Source organism: Taurulus bubalis (genome assembly GCF_910589615.1).
Source record: "Taurulus bubalis genome assembly, chromosome: 10".
In the NCBI taxonomy this organism is placed as follows: domain Eukaryota; kingdom Metazoa; phylum Chordata; class Actinopteri; order Perciformes; family Cottidae; genus Taurulus; species Taurulus bubalis.
Window position 1 is genome coordinate 24,858,472 of NC_136598.1, and position 22,108 is coordinate 24,880,579.

The following is a 22,108-nucleotide window of genomic DNA, read 5'->3' on the forward strand; positions in this document are numbered from 1 at the left end:
CGTATGGAGCTAGAGACTGGAAGCTATTAGCTTAGCACAAACGCTGAAGGCGGGGGGGGGACCAAAAGCTATGCTAGCAGTAGCTTTTAAAGTAGCTTCTAAAGTTAAGAAAGCGACAGAGCGCCACAGCATCCAGCGACCTGTCAGGCAGTTTGGGGAAGACGTGACGCAAAGCCAGGCCCGTAGAGGACATGTCTTCTCCTCGTGTGGCGTGGAAGAGCCAGACGGCGACCTCCGGCTCTGCCGAGTGAAGCCGATGAGGAAGTGTCCTAAAACTTGCTTCCTTTCTCCTGACCGGCAGGGGGGCGACTCCTCCGGGTGCATAAAGAAGTCTGGTTGTATAGAAGTCAATGAGCACTGATTTATTCCCTCAGTTAACATTGTAAACATGAGTTTATGTCTCAATCTCTAGTTTCAAGTCTTCTTCAATACAGCATGATGTTCATTTAGTAGATTATGCTCATTTAGAGTCAAACAGACCATAAAGCATTGTGCGCTTTAAGGTGATTGACAGGTATACGGGCGTCTCTGTCACTCAACCGCATTCCAAATACGGTCACTTCCGTCTGTTCGTCGGCCGCAAAGATCCAACGGACCCAATCCAAGATGGCGACGACCGAAACGCCGAACTCGTGGTTTCAAAATAGCTGAAACACCGACTTGGAGGCCGGTTTTATCGCCCAATATCTGGACTGTCTCTGAATGGGAGCGGATCCCTGCAGAGATTTGTTCCTAAAACCTCGGCCTCCACTCTATTAATACCCACAGTTTGGAGGGGAAAAGAGAGAGTAACGTTCTGGCGTTCACATATTTCTTGCGCTCCATCCTCTCCGTCTCCGTCTGTGTGCCTTGCTCATTTGCCATGGTAACAAGCGTGTCCTGTGGAGGCGGTAATAACAAGCTCTCCATTCTCTCCCCTTAAACACACACATTAGCGTCCCGCTCGCTGCTCCTCTGCTCCTTCGCTGAGACAGCCGTTCATTAAATATACAAGGCAGAGCTTTAAATAGAGCCGGAGCCGGCGCAGGCCGACCCTCCGAGGGCCGCTGGGGAGCTCATGAAAGAGAATAGGCTGCACATTTGGCGCACACACACACACACACACACACACCTTTCACAGTGTCATTCTGGCAGCAGCCCTCTGTCTGACCCCCCCCCCCCCCCCCCCCCCCAGCTGAAGACGCTGCGTCAGCAAAAGCTGCCCTTCTTCAATTCCCAGTTCCTTACAATAGATTTGGTTTCTGTACGACTGCAGCGTCTGCACTTCACACCCGGGCCGGGTCTCCACTCCTGCAGTGTTTTTTTTTTTTTTTTTTTTGGAGTGGGAATGGTGATTACTTATTTATAGGACTGTGTGGTAACTTTTAGAGCAGAGCCTTATCGGGATTTTGCTTCCCCTCATTATTTGATCATCCTCCTCCTCCTTCATCTCTAATTTCTGCACACTGCAGTCCTTATTGTCCTTTCTGCCATTTCATTGTAATGATGCAGTCGACTTATTCATGTCGCGTATAGAAGATTAATATATTTATGCTTTCAAACCAACAACACAGTCTAAAATGTTCCGTTTAATCTGCTTAAATAAGAAGAAAGTTAAATGAAACCATAGGTAAAGTAATATTTAAACAGCCAAGTATGGATTTATTTGAAAGTAATTTTAAAAACTCATCAATATTTTGTGTGTGATTTCAGATTTCTTTATTATTATTATTTTTTAAGGAATTTTGTATCAAGATTTTAAATGTGTTTTATTCATCCAGAACCAATGTAAGAGCTGTGTAAGGCACACAAAACGATAATTGTTAGCTTTCTCCTCTAGCATTGATAGCATGCACGTATGCTAACTACCTTAAAACATACAGTTATTACATTTATTCCAACTTAAACTAACCTTGTGCCTCTTCGGGGGAGTGCTCATACCGTTTATTTATCCAATTTGTATTCAAAATTGACCGTGTAGACGTAGCTTTAGACATTAAACTGAGCACTATACTCCGTTTGGCGCCTTCAAAATAAAAGCACCGTATCTCAAAATAGGAAACCAGATACATGTTGCTCACGGGAGACAAAAAACATGACAAAAACAACACAATTGATTGACAAACATTTTCCAAAGTCAAAACACATAGTGAGTTACTTACATTTCCCTTTAAAATGACATTAACATGAATGTAACGTATGAAAAGAAGAATATAAAAGACTCGTCCTCTCTCCTCTCAGTTGGTGATGTACGTCGGCCAGGTGATGAAGGACGTGCTGAAGCTGCCTCGCCCTCTGTCGCCCCCTGTGGTCAAGCTGGAGACGCGCGTCGACGCCGAGTACGGGCTTCCCTCCACCCACGCCATGGCCGCCACCGCCATCTCCTTCACGGTGCTGCTGAGCGCTCCGTCCAGGATCCAGGTGAGCGGAGCAAAGCCACTGAAGGTGATGTACATCGGTACGGTGTCGCTAGGCTATTGGCTAACGTGCAACACATCTATGACGCGCAGTTGAAAGGGAGGGAATCAAAGCGGACGGGACAATGTCAAAACCAATCTTGATCCAAGAGAAAAGGTTGCAACCTCCTCATGTGACCGTTTCATACCACTAAACTGCATTATTTATTATTATGCATTGGGAAAAACTGTTAGAAACGCGTGTTTGACGTCGGAAATTGAGACAAAACTGAAACAGACGAGCTACAAAACTACTTGTTGAGGTTTAAAGCCAAGAAAACCAGTTGGTTGGCTAAAAACAATAAAAAAAAAACTCCTGATTTGGCTTAAAATTATAATATAACTTAAATAAAAACAGGTACAAAACCATGTAGTTCACCCGGTACACGAAAAGCAATTTTAAACGCGATACGGCAAAATACGTGTTCCTCAATTTGTACTATTTTTTTCATTTAAGTAGATCGAAAAAAGCCAACCGTGCTATTAAATGAACCACCGAAGTTCAGCGAAGGCAGCGAGCGGTCGGTGTGAAACCCGGGTTCGATCCGAGCGATCCTATTGGACGGCGGGGCCGGCTCACCGGGAGCCGAGCGAGGGCGGAGGGGCGTGGCCCCGGCTGTCCGTCACGGGGCTCGTTGGACAAAGGGCCGGGAGGGGCGGGGCCAGCAGTCACCATCAGTCACCATCAGCCACACCCGGGCCGCCGTTTGGTCTCCTGATGGACTCGGCCGAGTCAATGACTGTCAGTCCACGTCGTCTCCTCCCTCCTCCCTCCTTCCTCCCTCCCTTCATGCCTCCTAATCTACTGCAAAGTCAATAAAACCCTCAGTGGTCTTAATCGCGCGCTGGGTTTTAAAGAAGGACCGCGGTCTGGTTTACGGCTTGATTGGTGGAACTACTCGCCGTCTCCCCCCGTTCTCAAGGTCGGATAAACGACCTCCCTCGTGTACAGTGGAGCTCTCGGCTGTGGCTCGAGATTCCTGCAGGGTTCCCCCCCGAAAAAGAAAAGAGCGCTGGCGCACAGCTGTAGATGAGCAGCGAACCGAGGCTCCTGAATAGCCTCGGGGCGGCGGGGCCCGGTTCCCCCGGAGCAGGTCGGAGGTCACGACAGTCAATCACGGAGTGACCTCCCTCCTGTCCCCGGCGTCCTTTGTGGCCGAGGGAAGAAAAAATAAAACCCTCTCTTCATGAACTACCAGTGAATAGGCTTCCAGCTGCAAAAGACAGGAAAAGACACAGGAAGAAAAAAAGGAGAAAGAAAAGAGGGAGGGAGGGCAGCACAGGAGGGGAGGTGGATGAATACACAAGGCCTCTCTTCTCTGTTATTGAAATGGAGGGGAAGGGAGAGGAGGGAGGGATGAAAACCTGCTGCTGGAGGTAGAAGAGAGGGAGGGAAGAGAGGATGGAGAGACAGACGGAGGAGGAGACGACCATTTGATCTCAGGCTAACAGGGAAAATGTTATTACCGAATGATAAATGTGTTTTTCCTTTCACAGAGTTCTGATTAGTGATGTAAGAGTGTGTGTGTGTGTGTGTGTGTGTGTGTGTGTGTGTGTGTGTGTGTGTGTGTGTGTGTGTGTGTGTGTGTCCCAGTTCCAGTTCGAGGTGGGTCTGCTGATCGCACTGACGCTGTCGTCTCTAGTGTGTCTGAGCCGCCTCTACACTGGCATGCACTCGGTTCTGGTGAGCTAGTCTCTCTCTCTCTCTCCTACACACACACACACACACACACACACACACACACACTTATTATATATAAACACACAGCATAAAACATTCAAGCTTAACGCAGGATTCATAATTCATCAGTGTCTGGCTGAGGCTTTGATCCAAGACTTCACAGTATAATGAGTTATGTTTAGGTGCATATTTATTTAATGAAGATTATTATTTTGTATATTCTAAATATACAAGAAAATAAATTGGAACATTTTGGAAAATATGCTTTTTCACCACTCAAATATTTGTTGGCGAAAACTATTAAAACCAGCAGACAGTTAGCTTAGCGTAGCATAAAAATGGCGGGAAACTGCCTTGCGCAATCTAAAATTAGCAGAAATCCACCTAGCATCACTTCCAAAGCTCACTAATTCATACGTGACACATGTATCGATAAAGTGTTTCTACCTTTTTTGCTTTTTTAAAAACGTGGCGTCACTATTCTGCCTCCAGGACGTGCTCTGCGGCGTCCTGATCTCCGCCGCCATCTTGTTCTTCACCTTCCCGTACTGGGAGGCCTTCGACCGGCTCCAGCTCACGAGCCGCGTCTCGCCCATCGCGGCGCTCTCGCTGCCGCTCCTCCTCAGCTACACGTACCCGGCGCCGCCGGACGGCTTCAGCACCACGCGGGGCGACACCACCACCATCCTGGGCGCCGGGGCCGGCTCCTCGGTGGGCTACTGGGCGAACGAGCAGCTGGGGCGCACCTTCGAGCCGCGGCGGGCGCTGCTGCCCGTGGCCTTGCCCGCGCTGACGCCGGGCGCGCTGGCGCGGGGCGGCGCCCGCTTCCTCGTGGGCGCCGCCGCGCTGCTGGCGACGCGGCAGGCGGCCAAGACGCTGAGCCTGCGGGCGCTGCACTCGTGGCACGGCGTGCCGGAGGGCGACGGCAACGCCAGGAGGCGGCGGGAGATCGAGGTGCCGTACAAGTTCGTCACCTACACGGCGGTCGGGCTCGTCAACTCCATGCTAGTCAGCAGAGTCTTCGTTCTCCTGGGGATCCTATGAACTCCACCGTAGCATAATGTAGCTCGTATTTATTTAAATGTTCTTTTTTACACGTTAACCCAGCTGGGAATGACTGAACAATGTAACTGAAAGCAAATAAGTCATTTTTAAGACATTCTGACTTCTTGGTTTTACTGTTAAAAAACTTGTATCTTTATGATGCACATGTATGGAAGCCCATTACCGCCACACACACAAAAAAAAAGAGATGAAAAGTCATAATTATGAGATAAAGTCATTATTATGAGATAAAAATAATTCTATCTCATTATGACTTTATCTCATAATTATGACTTTTCATTTATTTATTTGTGTGTGGCGGATACGGGCTTCCATAAAAATGTGTTCTTGTCTTTTCAACGTACTTAGTTGCCGGTACCTCGGCGCTCACTGGGCTGTTGTGCATCTCCAGAGTACACACTTGTACTTTGTGTGTATCTATGCATGCATTTATGGATGTATTCTCTTTTTTTGCATATATGTACAGTGGCTTGCAAAAGTATTCATACCCCCTTGAACGTTTCCACTTTCCATTTTGTCACATTACACGCCACAAACATAAATATATTTTATTGGAATTTTGTGAAAAACCAACTGAAAAAAAATTATACATGATTAATTTTTTTTTTCACAAATAAAAAACTGAAAAGTGCAGTGTGCTAAATTATTCAGCCCCCCTGAGTCAATACTTTGTGGAACCGCCTTTTGCTGCAATTACAGCTACAGTCTTTTCACATAAAATATATTTATGTTTGTGGCGTGTAATGTGACAAAATGTGGAAACGTTCAAGGGTTATGAATACTTTTGCAAGCCACTGTATGTTATAAATTCTAATGCCACTGATGTCCAGATCAAATAAAGTCTCGTCACTGTTTGCATAGCGGCTGCAACACAACAGACATTTAAGTTCCCTCTTACTTCATCAGGAGGGAGGATCCCACCTGGGAGGCAGAGAAAAACACAATAAAACCAGTTCAACTGAAACTCCTCCCTCTGGACCGGCTTGTATGTTCAGGAGCAGCTCGGCGATGAAAGAGTTAACCTGTATTTGCTACGGCAGCGTTTGAAGGCACCCGTCAGACCACATTTACAAGCGTCGACATCCACAGAGAGGAAGTCTGTGAGCGCTGGTTACTTAATAAAAACATGACCCCTTAAAGAAAAGACTCCAAGCTGGAAGTCAAAAGTTACAGCGGCTTTATTTGATGTTTTGAGGGCTGGCATCACTTCAGATCTTATTGAAGGCGGCCACGTCCACGGACTGCACGTGCTCCTCGAAGGCGGTGATGGCCTCCTCCAGCAGGTCCGTGCCCACTTTGTCATCCTCCACCACGCAGCCGATCTGCAGCTTCACGATGCCGTAGCCCACCGGCACCAGCTTGGCCCGGCCCCACAGCAGCCCGTCCATGGCGACGCCGCGGACGCGCGCCTCCAGCTCGGCCATGTCCGTCTCGTCGTCCCAGGGCTTCACGTCCAGCAGGATGGACGACTTGGCGACGAGCGCCGGCTTCTTGGACTTCTTGGCGGCGTACTCGGCGAGGCGCTGCCGCTTGACCCGGTCGGCCTCGGCGCTCTCGGCCTCGTCGTCCGAGCCAAACAGGTCAATGTCGTCGTCGTCGTCGGCGTTCGCCGGGAGGACGAGCCGATTCCTCGCCGCCGGGAGGCCGTCTCTCTCGCCATGGAAGGACTTGATGTGGTTGTACCAGCGCGCCAGGTGGCGGAGGGCGGGGGCGGGAGCGGACGGCAGGGCGTCGAACATCTCCGCGTCCGCCTGCGACGCCGCGAAGCCCTCCAGGTAGCTTTTATCCGCCAAAAAATCGTCGAGCGCCCGGAGGCCGGCCGGCGCGCTCACGTCCCCGAACGCGGTCCTCGTGGAGGCCGGCCGGGCGGGCGCCGCCTCGCGCTTCACGGCTTCCTGCGCGGGGACGTCGTGAGAGAGGGTGACTTCTGCAGTGCTGCCACTGGAAGAACCAACAGGTGATGAGTCACCGAGCTACCATGCACTAAATAACCGCGGCGGCACACGCAGATGCAAACCACTCACATCACAACACAATGCTGATGTTATTCTTTAATCCTGCTGCCTTTTTTGAGCAGAAACAGCCTCGTTACTGATGTATAAAACACAATGATGACACATGCACGTCATGCACACTCATCAAAAGTATACAGCCTCATGGAATAGTCTAAACCGCCGCGCATGCTTAGAGTTTAGGCTTAGGAATCACAGGAAGGGCTCGATGTCCATCTCCAGGGCCGAGCAGGGCATGGTGAGCTCGAAGCGGCCGATGACGTCCGGGTGGAGGACCCCGAGGCGCCCGACGCTCTTCCCACGGACGAAGATCTCCGCGCAGCGACCGGGGAAAAAGGTGGAATCTAGGAGAGACGAAAAATAAAACGTAAAATTAATCATTATCCTGAAATTAGCTTCTATGCTGCGAGTATATTCCCCCGTGTGAGACGTGCACAGGAACAAGGGGGGGGGATTTAAATCCGTCGCATTTGATTGGATTGCTAAAAAAAGTGGGCGGGCTTAGAGTTCAGAGCCACACACATTGATGGATAGATGACGTCGTGATATTATTGATTTAAAAAATGTCAAGTTATGCTTTTGCAAAATAACCACAAATGTGCATTTTAGCACTTTAGTCCTTATTTTACTCGCGCCTCGCATCCTTTTTAGAAACCTCCGCCAGTTTTGTATTGTAAACTATTTTTGGACCGGCGTGTTACTATCCAACTACCCAGCATGCCGTCTGTTTGATGTGTAGTTGCAACATGAGCACACATTTCTACACTTGTAAAGAAGCATTGATGGTGTTTTTGAGAATGGAGTGGCGGTTTTGAGATTGCGAGTCGATCCCACAGTGTGGGCGGGACAGATTTCTCTGTGTGTTCATCCACTATTCAAATATGGAGGTCCAATATGTGTGTTGGGAGTGAAGGTCACTTTTTTTTTCAAAGCCAAAACAGCCCTCGTCAAAGCGAGAGGATCCCTTTGTTTATTAAAAAAAACACAGACGGACTTGTCAGAGATTTCCCGAGATACGGGAGGGGTTGCCAAGACAACGGCCCCACACACACACACACACACATATGGCCTTCTCCCATGGTGCACTGCTCCTTCCCACGCTGCCTTGCTAATGGGCTCCACAGCCCACTGCTCACTCACCACAATGGATGGATGCTTACGACTCACATGGGCTGAACCCGCGTCGGTTCTCCCGTCGCCCATTCGTACCTTGACCGTGACGCCATGGCAACCATGTATATAAATAGCTCCGGTACATCTTAAATAACCAATCAGTCAATGAAAACCTCCCTCTCCCTCTCTCTCTCTCTCTCTCTCTCTCTCTCTTTCTCTCTCTCTCTCTCTCTCTCTCTCTCTCTCCTTACAGAAAAGCTCTCAGCGGAAACCAGAGGCAGGCGGTCGGATCAGATGACCGATATAAAACTAAATTACAAAAATCACGCGAGTTTTAGGACCTCGGTTGCAGCGTTGGAGGCTTTTTTTCATATTGAAAAGAACGTCTGGGCTCAAATGTGTTAAAAAAAGATGATTCCAGGTCTTGTTTTAATAGTTTTGGACATCATTTCTGCTGGTTATGACATCAATGAGATTGTCAAAGTAAAGATCGTAAAAAAGATATATATTTAAAAGAAGTAAAAACTTTAAGTTTTCCATTTCAACCTTCATGGATGTTGCGTTCGTTCCTGCTGAAGTGGCTAAAAGGTGCGAGCGCATCGGTACTGACCTTCAAAATCACTTAGAGGTCAATTACTGAGGAAAAAATGACCATGACGGTCTCTTTCCGGACAAAGAGAGAGTGGGCCAAGACTTTGCATTGGACACAGCTGTTAAGTGAAACAAGGGCGTCTGTCTCTTAAGTGGTTTCTTCCTCCTCCTCCTCCTCCTCTTCCTCGCTGACATGTATTCCCTCAGTGATGGGAGAGGCGGCCCCGGTGCGTCAGGTGAGCTCTTAGTCCGGGGTCACGACCTTGTAATGGGGTCAAGGACACGCTGACATGTGTGTGTGGAGAGAGGGAGGTGGAGATAATGGTGTGGAGAGAGTGGAGCGATAGAAAGTGTGTTACTGCACTGCATCAGCTCTCCTCCTCCTCCAAACTGATACTTGAGCCCATTGATTTGCAGTCTGAACGGGCCGACACAGTAGACATCCTGCAGCGTGACCTTGGAGTGTTCAAGGCAAGGAGGAGAGAGAGGTAGATAGGATGGAGAGAGAGAGAGAGAGGAAGGACCGAGCGAGAAATACAAAACTCAAAATGATGCATGAGAGTCTCTCTGGGAAAACGGGTGGTGATGCTATTTTAACTAGTTCATTCATACATACTCCGCTTAATATTTTTTTTTTAAACTGACAATGATATAAAATGATATTAAAATGTTTCGTCACAACATCCCTAACTGTTCTCAATGAAACACGACACACAATCCTGATTTATTACCTCACGAGCACGGAGAGTAAATAAACGCGGGGTTCTCTCCTCCCCGTAATGTAATCCAGGCTCAAGATATCAGATGTGTGTTTTGGACTCATTATCTGTATTATTATTATAATAATATTATATTTTTTTTATCATTTGTATTTCCTCTAATTTTTTACTCGACTTTGTTTGCTTTACTTTCCTGTTTTTTTCTTCCTTACTATTGTAAATTGATCAACACACAAACAAATTTAAATACCATCTGATCCCTGTATACCAATAAAGTATATTAAAATAAAATAAATATTTATATAAAATAAATGAAGTTTTAAATAAATTAAATGTTAAATAAATACATTTTTAATTAAATAAAATGAATAAAATAAAGTTTTAAATAAAATAAAATATTTCTTTACTAAAGTATTTCTTTAATAAAATAAATAAAATAAATATTTATATAAAATAAATTAAGTTTTAAATAAATTAAATGTTAAGTAAATACATTTTTAAATAAATAAAATGAATAAAATAAAGTTTTAAATAAAATTTTAAATAAAATAAAGTTTTAAATAAAATATTTCTTTAATCAAATATTTCTTTAATAAAATAAATAAAATAAATTTGCCACAACGGCGACTCTGAAGCACAGTCCCCCCCCCCCTCGAGGCTCCTTACCGTCGGCAGCCTGGATGTGGTACCCGTCCCCGCGGCCCGGCTTCACCGCCAGCAGCTGCATGGTTCGGTCCAGCAGGCCGTGGATCACCTCGAAGCCGGGGCTCTTGTTGTAGTACGCGGCGCAGAAACGCCGGATGTTCCTCGCCCCGACATCTGGTGGGCGGCAAGAGGAGAAAGGGAGCGTCGGGGCACAGTGAGAACAGAGCTAGACCGGCAACTTACACGGAAATAACGTCAATATCGGGGTTTTATTTCAATAGGTGTGCTTGTGAGTGGCAATCCCCATCTGATACAATGGAAAAGATGCTTTTTGGGGTTTATTTTATTACATTTATAGAGAAATGGGTGTCTTTGATAAGCTCTTCAACTAAAAATGTACATCCTGGCATTTGAATGACGTTTCAAACAAACAAAAAACCTATTATTTATGTTATTTAACATTTTTTAAGGGTGTGACGCAGACGCCCACCTTTGGTCTCGTCCTTCAGAACCACGTCGGATATCTCAAACAGTTTGAGGGGAAGCGGCATCTTCCGGTTGGCGGCGATGGTCTTCAGCAGGCCGGGCAGCAAGGTGGTGCGCGCCACCTGGTGGTGACAAACGGAGGTGAAGCTGGACACTAGCAACAGTATTTCAGAGAGGACAAGGGCGCCCCCTTCTGGAGAAATAACAACAACACTTCACAAGAGTGCGTGGACACCAGACACTTCATTTTCTGGTTTTGACTTTTCAAAACATTCCTGCATGATTGTCTCTTTTTAATTAGAGATTTTCCTCATTCATAAAATGATGTACTGAGAAAAAAGGAGCAAATGTTTCTTGATCCAATGGGAATATTTGCAGGTGTATTCAAATATGTTTGAAGGAGAAAAAAAAAATATTGCAACCTGAAAATTATGTTGCGTAATTTTGTGCAATAAAATACTATTAACGATTACCAAGACAAATTCAGATGCATTGGTTTATGGTTTTGTTTTTTAAACCAATTTGTGAAGATAGCTCTAAAAATGTATGAATGCATCTATTTTCCTCCTGGTTCAAACAATGCTGCTGAGGTCACAGAGCTGCTTCACATGCAACACATTAAAGCTTTGTAGAGTTTAATTTATATTACATATTTATATTCTTCTTTACCTGGAACTCCGCCGTCTTGGGGTTGGCGATATGAATCGCCCGGATCTCAGAAATCTTCTTTCCAAGCTTGTCGGATATATCTTCTTTAGAACACTACAGGAAGAGAGAAGAGACATTTTCACTGATTGATTATGGGATGCCAAATGTTTATAATCTAACTTACAGCACGAACAGCTCAGTCGTAAAGTTACAGAGCTCAAATGCCTTTTATGCAAAGTTTGCTAACATTAGCCGCCGTAAGCTACTGCTCACCCGAAACCCTCAGAGGGCGAGTTTTTCTGCTTATGAATTTTATTTTTTTTTAAATGAAAAAAGCTGAAAAGGAGGAAGACTGTTATTCCTTCCCCCTCAAAAACATGCGTGTCCTTGAGTCTTCGTCTTACTAGGGCAAAGGTGAGGGCCTCCGTGAATCCAGCAGCTGCCAGGTCTTGTCTCAGCAGCTCCGTCAGTTTATTCAGTGGGAACTGTGAACACGCGGAGAAAATATATAAGAATACACACACACACACACCCCATGTTGGATGAGATGCTATTTGGTCCCACACACACCTGGTTGGCGATGGTGTAGGTGCCCGGCGTGGTGTACGGGATGTTGTTGAACCCGTAGGCCATGGCGGCGTCCTCCATGATGTCGCAGGCGTGGATGACGTCGGAGCGCGTGGGCGGGATCTCCACCTCGATCTCGTCGCCGACCCCCGTGACCTCGGAGCGCAGGCACATCTTGGTCAGCAGCTGGGCGATGGTCTCAGTCGACTCGCTGCCGGGAGAACAAACCAAGAGATTGATTTTTTTCTTTTTTTTTTAAAAGCAGATGTTTTGACTGTTTGTGAAGCGGAAGAGCAAAATGAATAATTTACACTAAATTCTATCTTGGGATGGAAAATCAGACAGAATGTGTTCTTTGACTATTATTTTATGGGATTATTCTGCTATAAAGACTCCTTTCGACTCTTAATATTCTAAAGCAAACTTTAAACAACTTTCTCCGGTTCTAAATTGTTTATTTTCTTGTTTATTTCTCTGCACAGACAGGAAGTTGTTATGAATGTGCAGAAAGCTTCACACGTGGTCGTCTTCTGATGGGATTATAAAAACTAAGTAGTAAGTGTTAGAACTATGGATGACACTTTTACCATTATTTGTATTTTCTGCCAGCGTTGCCGAATTTTTTGACCCGGTTTGTACTCAAGCGTCTGCCTGATTCCATAAGAATGCACTGATAATAATAATAATAATAATAATAAAAGCAATGCTTTAAAAAGCACTCAAAGACACTTACATGGTAAAGCATGAAACAGAAAAAGCATTAACATTTAAAGCTCTAAATCAGTTCCATCTGAACGACGATCCTCAGACCACTCTTGTACGTATTTGTCATTTATATTGTTTTATTCCCTTTTCTTTTCCATTATCTTTGGGGCATATTTCGGAACCATAAAGGCTAAAGTTCAGTGATGAGGAGACAGCTGCCTCTGGCGTCACGTCCTCTCCTCCGTCCCAGAAACACGACCTCACATTCAGGCTCAGACGCCATGAAAGTCACGTCCTCTCCACCACATCCCATCCAGGTCACGAACCGCTTCGCTTCAGCTCGTTTCATCACGTCTATGTTTCCGTCCCACCGTGCAGCGCTGCTCTGACGACGCTGCTCATACTTAAAACTGCTGCATCTGTTGGGTTTCTGTCTGCCGGGTTCCTCCACACTGTCAAATCCCTCTTTTTGTGACTAAAACCTATGCAAACACTTGAGAATTCTTTAAATCTGGAAACTTGGAAAACTCAAATGAGAAAATCTCTAAAAGAGAAGTTTAAGATAAGGACATGAAACTGTTCTAATAATGCAATTTAGCACCTTATAGAGGTTTTCAATCAACAACGTAGTTAGTAGTGATTCCGTGTTAGACTGCAATATCCTGAGGGGTTTCTTATATTCTGTCCTTCTCGTATACAAATTAACATTATAAGCTTTGCAAAGAAAAGATTAGTTTTACGGCTGATTGAGTTAGACAATCAAACTACCGGTAGTAAGTCTGTCTGAACATTAACCTGCAGGCTCTTTGCATATCTTTTACTCGTCCTTGAGGTCCAAATGACTCACTTGATGCCAACTTTTCGGTTGATGAAGCCGCTGGACAGCTTCTCCTTCCTGTACGCCAGCTCCTAAAAGTACCACAGCAGAGGATTAGGAGACGGCAGAAGGAGACACACTTTTATTCAGATCATAAAAAGGTGAAAAGGCAAGAAATGTATTCAACTATATTAATATTGTAATTCATTTCCAATGCTGCTCAGAGGAATCAACCGATGCAGCCGACACCAATATGCCAACGAGTGTATTTTAGCCATTTTTTGCAGCTACTGCTAGCTACTTTCAAATGGGGAAAAGCTGGCAACACCTCACAGAACACACTGCACTTTGTTTTCTGAGGTCGCTCCGATACTTCCGGGTATTATCTTCAAAGAATTTGCATCGATATACTCTTTTGGTAACTTGGAAAACTATTTTTAGCTACCAGAGAAAACTAAAAAAGGTCTATTCTCTCTCGTCTTGTTGTTACATAATTATGTACACTTCATATACACTGCACATACTTTGCATTTTTGCACTTTCTTTATCGTTTAATTGTCTAAATAAATCCGCTCTGCTGTTTCATTGCATATATTGAGTATTTTTGCATTCCTGACATTTCTTTTTGGGTCTTCTATGTAAGTTGCTTTGCTACTGTGACAAATTAATTTCCCCTTGGGGATGAATAACGGATACATCTATCTATCCATCTAATTATTCTGCAGCCATAATGTCGTGCAATCAACATTTACTTAATTATGGTAAATTAAAGCAACAAAAAAATGTCTGTTGCCATGTAACAACATAAGAAAAAGAAGACACAGAACCAGATGACTGTAGTGAATACATTACTGGGTATTTGCAGGTCTTTCCGTCTGGGTACACCACCTCAGCCTCCTCCACCCTGAAAGAGCACGAAACAGAAGAGAATATCACCCTCACTCTAACAGTCTTTTATGGATATCTTATGATAGATTTGGGAATATTTCATCACTCAATATGAAGAGAATAAACCAGTATCTTGTATATAGGTCACAAAACCATTTTTACATGACTTTAAGTAATACTGCTAATTAGAGTTGGTTAACGCTGGGCCAATGTTGTTGGAAGATGAAAAGAAATATTGCACAAAGGGCTTTCAGCTGATTGAAAAAACATCTTCCGTGACAAAGAAACCACAGATAACATCAACGCCGTCATGTCCGTCCTCAAACTGTCTCACCGGAGCCCGACGCACGACTTACGTGAACGGCTGCGAGCAATACTCGCTGAACATGGTCACCATCATGTCCAGCACGATCTTCGCCTGGAGGGAGCGAGAGAAGAAGAAGAGGAGGAAGAGGAGGAGTTAAAGCCAGCGGTCCGGACCGAACGAGCACATGAAAGGGACTTCTCTGAGGTACCTTGGTCAGGTCCGTGGCCGTGCATTCCACAAAGACGTTCTTCGTCTTTAGCGAGATCTTTGAATGGTCACCTGGGGAAAAAAAACAAAAAAATATATTTAATTATGATAAGAACAGGTTGAATCACATATTATGAGGTGTTTTATCATCTTGGAATTCAAAAGTTTCATTTTAACACTAGCATGTGCTTTTAAAATGATAGTTTTCTGGTTACTATTGGGTTTAAAAAGCATGAAACTATGTAATTGTGCCAGCTTGAATAATTCTGTCTATCTGATGTCTCCAAGCTCACAATCTACTGGCAGAGCGTCTATTGTGTGCAGCAGAGGCAGAAAACAGACATTACATTTCATTTAGCTGACGCTTTTATCCAAAGCGACTTATAAAAAGTGCATTCAACCACGAGTACAAATGCAGAACGAGAAGGCACAATTTCTTCAAGGCGGCCAAACTATAAAGTGCCATTCAAGTGCTACTTTCTTTATTCAAGGTGTAGTCGGAAAAGATGTGTTTTTAACAGCAAACAGAGCCAGACAGAGCCAGAACTCACCGTTGATGATGGGCGGCATGGACAGGACGACCCCGTTGCTGTCGTAGATGACGGGGTACACGGGCTTGTCCTCGATAATGTGAAGGAAATGCTTCAGGTGGCTGTCCGTCTGTTTGAGGCACAAAGAGCAGCAGAGAGCGGGGTTAGCGGCGCTCCGACAGACAAGCGGCTCGTCTCCCCGCCGGCCTTCACCTTGTAGAGGCTCATGAGCTGCGTGGCGGTGAACTCCTTGGTCTGGTTCAGGGGTTTGAAGCAGATGTCTGCCGGGGGTTTGGCCGTGTACGTGAACGGACCGGAGACGGTGTCCAGGTCGTGAGTCCCGATGGCCACCAGGCTCCTCTTCCTGCATCAATGAGCATGGTAAAAAGAGTGTTTTATTTTAAAATGACAATCATTGTGGTGTGAGCAGGGTACCAACGGAGTTCTGTGGCATAAAATAAAGCTGAATAAAGTTTTTCCGCCGTTGCTTTTGGTCTCTTTAAATGACACAAGCACTGTCCTTTAAATAGTAACATATTTACCTGACTTGATTCTTTGGAAAGCATTATTTGTTCTCACATTTATCACAATTTGCAGACATTACATCCTTAACCTCTTAACATTCCTGTAAAATTTGACGAAAAACGCCTATCCAGGTATACCCAAAGTAAATTGCAAGCTGTACTTGAACTATTTGGAGTAAATGCATGGTCTTGGTCTCTTTTGAAAGGTAACAATCTGAAGCTTTTTTCCCTCAATAGTCTGAATCACTTTAAGTGCTGCTGACACTGAGTTATATAAGTTTGAACACACTAAAGTATAAGGTTTTTATTTCCGCCTGAACATTTCTTTGTGAATAGATGCCTGTAGATGACTATAAATGGGACGTATGGACTGGAAAACACAATGGGACCATAGCCTGAAGCCTTTTCTAGTCTAAGTAAAAAGCAGATAACAATATCACAGAAAATGAATATTTTACACGTGTTTTTCTAATGAAATGTTGAGGCGTTTTTCCATTTTGAGACTGAAAATATTCATGATATATATATACTATATAACTATTAAAAAGGCTTATAGTCTTGCAAACTTTCCTGCAGTTACTTTTGAAAAACAACTAATCTGACCTGCAGACGTTCTGGTGGAGTTTGTCCTGCAGCTCGATGAAGCTGTCGTAGCGCTCCTGTGTGAAGGTGATGTTCCTCAGCACGGCCGCCACGGCATGGGGCCGCACGGCCGCCGTCTGCACATACACAATCATGATCAACGCATAATAAGACACACGTTTATATAATATTCATAAAACCAAACTAATGGCCACAAACTTGCTCGTTAGCCATTAACCCACCTCCTTGGTAATAATCAGCTTCTGAGGCTCCCCGCTGAGTGGGCCGACCCGTCTGTAGCGAGGCGCCTCCAACCTGCAACACAAACACAATCTCTAAGTATGCATGTGTGAAAAGTTGAAAGATGTGCACTCTTAGCAAGTTAACAAAGTTATAAATAGCACGTGTATAAGATAGATATAACTGTGATCTACATAGTGGTCTTGATCGATAGCTCTAGTCTCCGCCCACATACTTTTACCTCATTACAGTAAAGTCCTTGCTGAGAAAAAGACACCATTATCACTTTAGTGATTATTTATCCCCCTTTTTCAGGGGCGTAACACATGCACTTCACCAATAATGTAGCAGCAGCTTGGAATCAGAGTTACTGGAAGGAACTTTCATGTAGTGTTGATTCTGGCGCCACCTGTGGACTAAAGCGGTATTGTTTCCGAGCACCAGGGTCCCTTTAGAAAACCCCTAATTCTACTGCAGCAGGGTCTGACAGTCTGCTACGTACAGTCCCGGTTCTGGTTCTCCAGTTGCCGGGTCTGGGTCTGTCCACGGTGGACTGGTCTCTGCTGGAGGCCCCGCTGAAGGAGTTTCTGGACCAATGTCAAGCATTAAGAATAACTATATAGAAATAGCCAATCACGTTTACTGTTGTAGGTCATAAAAAAAGGCATCATTATTAAATCGCTTTCCAACCAGTTAAAAGTTCCTCACAGTAACTTTAAGCAAGCCTCAACCACACAGTCAACCACAAGAATGTTTTAAAACCCATCAGCCGTCAACACATCCATCTTTTTAAATTTGCAAAAGGCTTCTGCGTCGTGTCGCCACCGAATAAAACGGGTCAACCGCTGCCTGCACTTAGAACTCATCCTTCACTTTCTGGTGGTTCTGGCCAGTTGGAGCATCACGGGCTTCACACTCACTTGTTCTTGAAGACCTGCAGTCCACGGACCAGCCCCTCCAGACACAGCAGGTCGTAGCGGTTGGCCGGCACGTCGATCTTGTACAGGATGACGTCGGACGCCCCCGACGCCTTGCAGTCGCCCTGCTCCCGGCTGATGATCTCCTTCTCCGAGGTCTGGAAGCAGAGCAGAGCTCACTGGTTACTAGTGTTTTTTAACACAAATGCACAAGCAGACCATTGGGCTACGTGCCTTGTCAAACACAGGGTCTGTGTCTGTGTGTGTGTGTGTGTGTGTGTGTGTGTGTGTGTGTGTGAATTCACTTTTAATCATCCATTTATTTATGTTGCTTTCACTCACAATTTCATCCAGCTCCAGCCCAAATTCAAAGCAGAGCTCGTCAAACTCCACGTCGGCTAAAAGAAGAAACAAACATGTATTACAACAACAACAATAACAAACTGCTTTATATATTAAATGACAGGCAGAATGATGCAATCACGTTGACGTCAAACTCAGAGACGTCAGACGGCTAACGAAGACCACTTTCTCATTATCAGGAGACATGTGTTAATATTAAAATTCATATTTGGGTAGAATGCTCTTATAAAAACAATGTGTGTCTCATTTAAGAAGGTTTCATTAAAGCCAGATAACTTTAACTTGGTAAAATTAGCCGCTCGTGCGCAGCCGTTGCTGCTTTGCTAGCCATCAGGCTCGTGATTTCTAGGCAGTATTCTGACTTTCTTTGTCTTTTATAGACAAACTGACGTTTTAAAACCGGGCAGACGTGTTTGTTCAATACTTGAATATGTTGTAAACACGACTCACTGTATGTTCTGCCCAAAGCTTTGAACAGAAGATCCCTTTTGACTCCGACAGTCGGCATGTTGGCTGCTAATCCTCCTCAACGCAGCGCGGAAGGACCCCACTAGCCGGGCTGTAGCTGTCTGCAGCGGTGCCTGAGCGAAATGCAGGTAAACTAGAAACAAATCATTTGTGCATGTACAATGTTTACAATGTACAATTCATTGTAATTAATGACATCAGAAATGAGGTATATTGTCTCCCATGACTTATTTTCCATGCTGTATTAAGAGAAGTAGGATACATTGCTGTATTAAGGAGTTCTGAAAGGAGAAATGTAACTAACATAACCTTTATTTATATATTTATTTGTTGTTGCATTGTTATCTAATACAGTTTTATAATTCATAATTAATATTCATAATTTGAATGTGAACTAAAATAGGGTAACAAATATCCTTTTCTTTAAATAAATAATGAATAATATAAAATAATAATTATATTGATTATTGATATTTATGTGTTGTTGCATTGTTCTAATAGTCTTAAAAAAAATTAATCCATAATTAATATTGATAATTTGTATGTGAACTAAAATAGGGTAAAGAATATCCTTTTCTTTACAAAAATGTAATAATATAATAACACTAATAATTATAATTACAAAGTGCTCTCCAGTCATTAGAGCACTATAGTGGAAAAAAAGAGAAAAACTAAGTGCACAATGAATTGAAAGTTTAAAACAGTTTAACATCAGTGACATCACATAGTCAGTGGAATGTAACGAAGTACATTTACTCAAGTACTTTAAGTACAAATTTGAGGCACTTTACTTGAGTATTTACCTATTGTGCAACTTTAAACTTCTACTGGGGGAAATATTCTACTTTTTACCTTGTTTGACAGCTTTAGTATTTCCAGATGTGTACATGTTTATGAAGGATGAAGTGTATATGGGTTGAGAAACTTCTCCTATTTCTTAAACTAAATAAACTATAACCCTCTTGGATCAGCATCATCACAAAGCAGGAAACAGCATACACACCATTATGATCTTATGGAATATGATGCACTCCTGTAGATTAAACTGGCCAACAGTACGCAAAGGAGTTAAAAAAACAAACATCTACAGTAAAATGCAATATATACATTAATGCAGGATGAATATTACTCCAGAAACATCATGTAAAACACTGACAGGATACATTTCTACTGCACAATGAATATTGTTGCTGATAATGATCTGAATATACTTGTTCCTCTACTGCATGCATGACTAATACTGAAGGACATAGCGGTATAGAGGGCTGAATCAGAGTCACGGTGCATTCAAATACTATTTGTCAGCCGGAGGAGAGGAATCTCAGTGGAGTGTTTCACGGTGAAAGCCATTCTGGAGACAAAAAACATGTAAAGCTGCCTGAAGGCCACGTTCTCAAGGATTTTAATCGAGAAAGGCAGCAAAGAATCCGGTAAAAGAGGCTGAATGCAAATAAAGATGCACACAGAGTCAAGGCAGTTGTTCACAATGTGAGAACAGATTGTAGCACACAATATAACATCTTCATATGAGAGATGGCAGATGGAAGGATTATCATGAATTTCTTTCATTAAAATAAACGGTTAAAAGAACAACCTTTGCATTGAATATTTGTATTGTGAACATTTAGCGTCAGATTCTTTCAAATTATGAATTTGAAAGAATCTGATTGAGTTTTCTGATTCGGTGGTTTAAACTGCTACCTATCTCATCATGAAATAAGGAGTTAACTATTTCCTCCTTCTAGTGATCAGATGATGGAGTGGTGGAGACAGCAGGCTCAACGCTTCATTCCACCTTTTCATTTCTTCCAGTAAGGAGTGTGTTGGTCATTCTGCCATCTGCGTGTCTTTCTGTCTCCACAGCACATCACACTGCCTCCGCATGACCCTGCAGAGTGAGTCACATAGCTCCTTCTTATATCCATGACTATACAGCAGCCCACATGAAAAAAGTACCAAAATAAAAGTACCAAAAAAGTACCAAAATAAAAGTTTTTTTCATAATGCATGACATGCATAGTGGCCATTTGTCCCGTTAATAAAAAAAAACCATAATAAAAACCATAGGCCTACCCAGGTGCATCCTGGTCCTGTACCCGCCTACTCCTATATTTAAACCTCAGGTGCCCTCAGCATTTACCCAATTAATAAACCAATAACCAATCTAAAGACTAAGTAAACAACAACAAAAAATAATTAAACTAAAAACTATCAAAAGAAAAAACTATCCTAGTACATCAAAAGTTCTAACCTAAATAAGAAAACTACTATAATTAAACAATACTACTTGTGAATAAAAATAACGTATTCAATAAATAGCTCCTACAATTAGAGATAGAGAGATATTTGTATTCTCATATGCACAGAAAAAAACTTATTTTGCTAGGTGCTCCTTACACAGAATTACAATAAACCAAAGGTAAAAATAATTAGCATTAGAGTTAAGAAGACAACAGAACATTGCTATAAATGCTAATAGTATAAGAAATATATAAAATAAGGCACACCAATATGACAACAGTATTGCACAATCAGTTGGAGAGTAAAGACGAGATAAACTGCATTCCGTCGTCAGCATTGTGTGCCGAGGGCTCCACTCACGGCCTAAACAAACACGTGAGGAGGCCTTTTGGTGACTTTGCATGTGTATGCATGGGTGTGTTTTGGGCTCGGCGGGAGCTTTTATGGATTACACTATCTGGGTCAAAGGAGAGGTGGACATTGTGTCTAGGTCTGCATGACCGGGGCGGTGCTGGTGTGACGGGTCACGATGAACCTGCAGCCCTCCTCCTGGTTTACATGCAGACCACGTGTCACACTGGGCTGTAACCGTGACTCAACAAAAAGAGTAAATGCCCCAGTTAATATGGGTCAGGTCCACAATGCAAGACATTAAAAAATATGTATATAATCATAATAATAATATTAGCATAGAATAGATATTGTATATATTGAGTATGTTTCATTCCTGATATCTATTATGTATTTTTCATTTTATGGAAGTTGCTTGCTACTGTGACAAACTAATTTGAATAAAGTATATCTATCCATCTATCCATCTATCCATCTATCTATCCATCCATCCATCCATCCATCCACCCATCAATCTATCTATCTATCTATCTATCTATCTATCTATCTAGAGACATAATAAAAAATCAAAACAAGTAATATAAATAATAAACAGTAGAAAACAGTAACATTTACAATACTGAAATATATATATATATATATATATATATATATATATATATATATACACAGTATATATATATATATGTGTATATATATATATACATATATATGTATATATACATATATATATATATATATATATATATATATATATATATATATATATATAGAGAGAGAGAGAGAGAGAGAGAGAGAGAGAGAGAATAAATATAACTAGTATTATGAACAGTGCATTAATATTAATATTGCACAAGCATCACAATCACACGCGCAGCTTTAACATCAATGCTGTCCTGAGTCTGGGTGCGCGTGCGACAGTGCGTGCGCGTGGCCTCTAGCTCCTTCTGAACCCCCCAGTACCCTCCTTTCCAATCTTAGCCCCGCCCCTTGCACGCGCCACCTC

The 22,108-nt window shown here is 43.3% G+C and overlaps 2 protein-coding genes across 2 annotated transcripts; one reads left to right on the plus strand and one right to left on the minus strand.

The window, feature by feature from the left end:
* Nucleotides 1-2,220: 2,220 nt before the first annotated feature.
* sgpp2 (sphingosine-1-phosphate phosphatase 2) lies at nt 2,221-6,041 on the plus strand. The gene is made up of 3 exons (XM_079225438.1): nt 2,221-2,400; nt 4,030-4,119; nt 4,609-6,041. The coding sequence occupies exons 1-3, from the start codon at nt 2,227-2,229 to the stop codon at nt 5,158-5,160; spliced, it is 816 nt and encodes a 271-aa protein (XP_079081564.1). The 5' UTR covers nt 2,221-2,226; the 3' UTR covers nt 5,161-6,041.
* Nucleotides 6,042-6,343: 302 nt separating this feature from the next.
* Nucleotides 6,344-18,576, minus strand: farsb (phenylalanyl-tRNA synthetase subunit beta). Its single transcript, XM_079224752.1, has 18 exons — nt 18,493-18,576; nt 18,022-18,077; nt 17,683-17,837; nt 16,765-16,837; nt 16,544-16,659; nt 15,630-15,780; nt 15,438-15,546; nt 14,888-14,958; nt 14,729-14,790; nt 14,337-14,388; nt 13,515-13,576; nt 11,966-12,173; nt 11,800-11,880; nt 11,417-11,509; nt 10,752-10,869; nt 10,283-10,435; nt 7,390-7,537; nt 6,344-7,122 (listed from the first exon to the last, which is right to left on the minus strand). The coding sequence occupies exons 1-18, from the start codon at nt 18,548-18,550 to the stop codon at nt 6,390-6,392; spliced, it is 2,499 nt and encodes an 832-aa protein (XP_079080878.1). The 5' UTR covers nt 18,551-18,576; the 3' UTR covers nt 6,344-6,389.
* Between the last annotated feature and the right edge of the window lie 3,532 nt (nt 18,577-22,108).